Source organism: Apis dorsata, unplaced genomic scaffold (assembly GCF_000469605.1).
Source record: "Apis dorsata unplaced genomic scaffold, Apis dorsata 1.3 scaffold_243, whole genome shotgun sequence".
NCBI classification, from domain to species: Eukaryota; Metazoa; Arthropoda; class Insecta; order Hymenoptera; family Apidae; genus Apis; species Apis dorsata.
In genome coordinates this window covers 121,306-122,842 of record NW_006263522.1, presented here as the reverse complement: position 1 = coordinate 122,842, position 1,537 = coordinate 121,306, and the positions used below count along the sequence as shown (strand labels likewise).

The 1,537-nt window shown below is 31.0% G+C and overlaps 1 protein-coding gene and 1 long non-coding RNA gene across 2 annotated transcripts in view; one reads left to right on the top strand and one right to left on the bottom strand.

Moving 5' to 3' along the window:
- Positions 1-1,239, top strand: part of LOC116185654 — a 5,626-nt gene extending 4,387 nt beyond the window's left edge. The window contains exon 3 of the mRNA XM_031510580.1: positions 995-1,239. Coding sequence (XP_031366440.1) covers positions 995-1,060 — 66 coding nt within the window. The 3' untranslated portion in view covers positions 1,061-1,239. The remainder of the gene's footprint in view (positions 1-994) is intronic.
- LOC102680346 overlaps positions 1-1,537 on the bottom strand; it is a 39,086-nt gene that overhangs the window by 2,960 nt on the left and 34,589 nt on the right. The gene's annotated exons all lie outside the window — the stretch shown is intronic.

Sequence of the window (1,537 nt, the reverse complement as noted above, 5' to 3'; positions counted from 1 at the left end):
CTCTCTCTCTCTCTCTCTCTCTCTCTCTCTCTCTCTCTCTCTCTCTCTCTTGTTTTCTATAAACAACTTTTCTATTTTTCTCCTCTCTCTTATCTCTCTATCAACGTGCTCCGTTTCCTCTCCCTTACCCTCTCTCGTATAATTCACTGACGTCACGGTTATCGACCCGAAATCCCGAGGCTTGGTCTGTGCTTCTGTATTTCTATACACGTGAAACATTTGCACGTGTACGTTTCCTCAGATACGTTCTTTCATTTAATGCGTATGAATTACACGCAGGTTTTTGTTATTATATCGTGGAGAAAATTCGCAATGAATCAATGAATTAACAAGTCATTAACACGATTCGTGGTTTTTTTTAAAATTTTATTTCACGATTATAATGATTTTAATGATTAATACATGAAATAAATATTAGTTCTAGTTACAATAAAATTCTTAATTTGTTATTATATTTTAAAATCTCGAAGATAAAAAATTATATTTTTGTTCTAAAATAGAATTTATTAGTGAACTTGTTATCGTGTTAATAACAATTTTAAATTTTCGAATTTAATTGTTTTTTCTTTTTTGTTATTCATAACGAATAAAATTCATATCCATTAATTATAGAACATCTGATGAAATTATTTATACAATCAAATTTTATAATAAAACTTTATCTTTTGTGCTATTAATAAAAAACTTGAATTATATTAATCAATTACAAAATTTTTGATTTTTTTTATAATTTACAACTATTAATAAGAAATATCTTTTTTCTAATTTGAATAATTGAACGTGGAAACCGGATTATGTCATGATTATATCATCTGTTTTTCCATTCTTTTATTCATACCTACTTATTCACGTAAATGACAAAATTGTATCCCTACGTCCTTCGACACAACTCCTCCGTCTATTTATATCTTACCGTGACTATTCTATAGTTGCCAAAGCAATTCATTTATGACCTTTGTGTCCAAGATATAGACTAACCATTGTATGCTTGTAGGTGATTCATCGAGGCAGCTGGATTTTGGAGCACCTTCTACGTCGCGTTATGAGCGACTTTTGTTGACGTACGTGCATAACCGGCCATGCATTTATACTCCATCAAGACGTCACGTCCTCGTGACCTGTACTTAGTTGTGTGCACGTCAATATATGTTTATGTATACGCCGTATCAAGAAACACGTCAAGGGCACGACCGCAGAACTGAAGATTCACGATGGAAAATCACGATCGCCGTAATGGAAAAAAAAAAGGTCCACGAAAATCAAATAAGTAAGTAATGACCGCATATGTTTTCAATATCATTGAAATTCAAAGTAATTATTCGTTAATCTCCGCTTTGCTTCTAAGTTTCGTACAATCTTAGCTTCTTCAGCCTTCAGTTCGGCTTGATCCTCGATTTAAATGGTATTTAATGGAATTAATCTTCAATTTGTAGAGCGAAATAATAGTTACGTGACTGTTTAAGCTTACCATCTATGATTTAGAATTCAATAATAATAATAATAAGAACAAATATTATATTTATTTTTAAAAAAATTA